This window comes from Coffea eugenioides, chromosome 5 (genome assembly GCF_003713205.1).
Source record: "Coffea eugenioides isolate CCC68of chromosome 5, Ceug_1.0, whole genome shotgun sequence".
NCBI lineage: Eukaryota > Viridiplantae > Streptophyta > Magnoliopsida > Gentianales > Rubiaceae > Coffea > Coffea eugenioides.
Window position 1 is genome coordinate 40389475 of NC_040039.1, and position 2183 is coordinate 40391657.

Here is a 2183-nt window from a genome sequence, read left to right on the forward strand (position 1 = left end):
CTAACGATAAGGTAGGGCAGCACAAATTGCTCCAATTTCTTCATCGCAAGCGCAGGCTTCACATGTACTCTCCTCCTCCACGTCATCGGCATCCATAGGCCATGAAGATGTTTTCCTCTCGTGTGTCATGGCACAACAAATGGGCGTTGGGTTTAGAAACAAAGGGTTCTTGACCCATATCATCCTCAGCAGCGCTCGCAAATTGTCACGAGGATGAAATTGTTTGGCTTTCAGAATTCTGGATTTCTTCAACCCGCTCAGCAGTCGCATACCTTTGCGCTTTAACTCGTCCCCACCAAGAAAGATGTAAATTATTCCCAACGCATATGCCGCATCCGCATGGCCTGAATTGGCAGCTTCTTCCAGGCATTCCAATGCTGAGTCCTCATGCTTGTCCGTAAAATAATCAACCTAAACAGTGCAAGGTTGATATTACACTCTTCCGTAAAAGTCATGAAATAGTAACGAAAAAATCAAAAAAAGTCCAGGCGGAACATCCAAGGCGGCGGGACAATAATTATTTACTGGGGCAGAAAGCTGCAGTAACCTGTTGTATATATACGTTTTGGGGTAAAGTGTGCAGACCAAAATCACAATGAAGTTCAAATGATATAGATGACCTCAGCTTAGTCTAGAAAATTTCGAGCAAACGGGACATCGGCCCAATGCTTACCACTCCTTTTCGATACAAGGCTTCTGGATTTTTGCTTTCTCTACACTTCTTCAAGAACCTCAACACTTGGTCGTTTTTTGACCACGGAACGATTTCAAACTTATCCATTGACACTCGGTGGTAAATGTTGTCCGCTTCCGAAACTTCGTAAAACAACTTACAGCTGCAAAATAAGAGAAATGATCCATTAAACGCAAACGATTGTAACATGTCATATATTTTAAACGCCTCTTCCTGTTTCTATCACCAATACCAGAACGAACCATAGTTTTGCCCGGAAAAGATCAGTGGATGAACAAGATGCGACACGTGCAAGCACCTCGGATAGCACCTCGGTCGGAAGGGACAGGATGGAGGTTGTTGAACGCCCTTTTTGTTCGTTGGCCATGTCCGGTTAACTCCTTTTACTGGCCACAGTCGAGTGAATCCGTCGAACGCCCAAGAATAGAGTAAACTTCAAACAACACCTACTTCCTAAAAAAATCCAATAATGATTGATAAGGTGTAATATATACGGAGTTTGTGGGAGACCGAGTAACCGTTCGGATAAACGAACGGAAATGGGAAAGGCACAACTTCTCCTGCAAACGACGCAACATTCTGTCGTCAAAAAACAGTCATCCGAAACAATTTTACAAACCGACCAACGTATTATTCCAATACGGTTATTTCATACGCACCGTAACAAAACACCGGTAGCAAGGGACCATGAACAGTCACGATATACACCTACATCGTAAATTGGTCGACGTTCATCGCAGAGCAAAAGAGCTTCCACAGTGATAAACAGGGAGGCTTAGTTCGTAGCTGTAATGGGTCGGCAAAATTTAATTCATGGGAAATGGTCGCTATCACAGATTTGGCAGAGAGGTCCGGCGGGTGAAATGGCAACCAAAAGGGCAAAAGGTCATGTTGAATGCATATACTCCCGCAAGGCTGACTCCTCGTATGCTGCCACGGATGTATTTGTGGAGTCTGTCACCCATTAATTGAGAAGAGGCATAAAGAGCCGGTGTTTATTCGCCAAGTGGGTTAAAAGTAATAAAGAGCTGGTGTTTATCCTTTGTAAGCCTTTTCTCTATTATAATATGATTATGTATTTTTTTTTTGTTATAAACTAAAATTCATGAAATACTATAATTCAATTCAATTATGAGAGAAAATGAGTACAGGATTGTACCTATAATGGATTGTAACTTCTATACATACTATAGCAATATTTCATGAATTAACCTTCTTGGGAATACGTAGGGACCTCTACTCACAAATTGTTGTTTCATAACATTTTTTATTTTATGTAACTTTCACATATTTGATTTATGTTACACAGAAAACAGACGTCGGGTTTCCTTTTGGCCGCTATTAAACCCATTTTCCCTATAAAGAGCTGGTATGTTTCCAGCAAAAAAGCGGAGACAAATCGTACTACAAAACATGCCAGTTTCCCATTCAGCGCTGATATAGTATGCGTTGTATGTTCAATGTTTCCTAATAAAAACCATACTAGTTC

General features: G+C 41.3%; 1 protein-coding gene across 1 annotated transcript; it reads right to left on the reverse strand.

Annotated features, from left to right (window-relative positions):
- Positions 1-1061, reverse strand: LOC113771648 (putative F-box protein At1g67623). The gene is made up of 3 exons (XM_027316219.1): positions 937-1061; positions 674-836; positions 1-411 (listed from the first exon to the last, which is right to left on the reverse strand). Exons 1-3 carry the CDS (start codon positions 1059-1061, stop codon positions 1-3), a joined length of 699 nt encoding a protein of 232 aa, XP_027172020.1.
- Between the last annotated feature and the right edge of the window lie 1122 nt (positions 1062-2183).

Bases quoted from the DNA above. Each gene is read 5' to 3' on its own strand.
- LOC113771648 (XM_027316219.1), bottom strand. From the start codon at position 1,061: ATGGCCAACGAACAAAAAGGGCGTTCAACAACCTCCATCCTGTCCCTT. The intron at 837-936 runs GTTCGTTCTGGT...CTTATTTTGCAG, and splicing joins CTTTTCCGGGCAAAACTATG to CTGTAAGTTGTTTTACGAAG. The intron at 412-673 runs GTAAGCATTGGG...TGCACTGTTTAG, and splicing joins CCTTGTATCGAAAAGGAGTG to GTTGATTATTTTACGGACAA.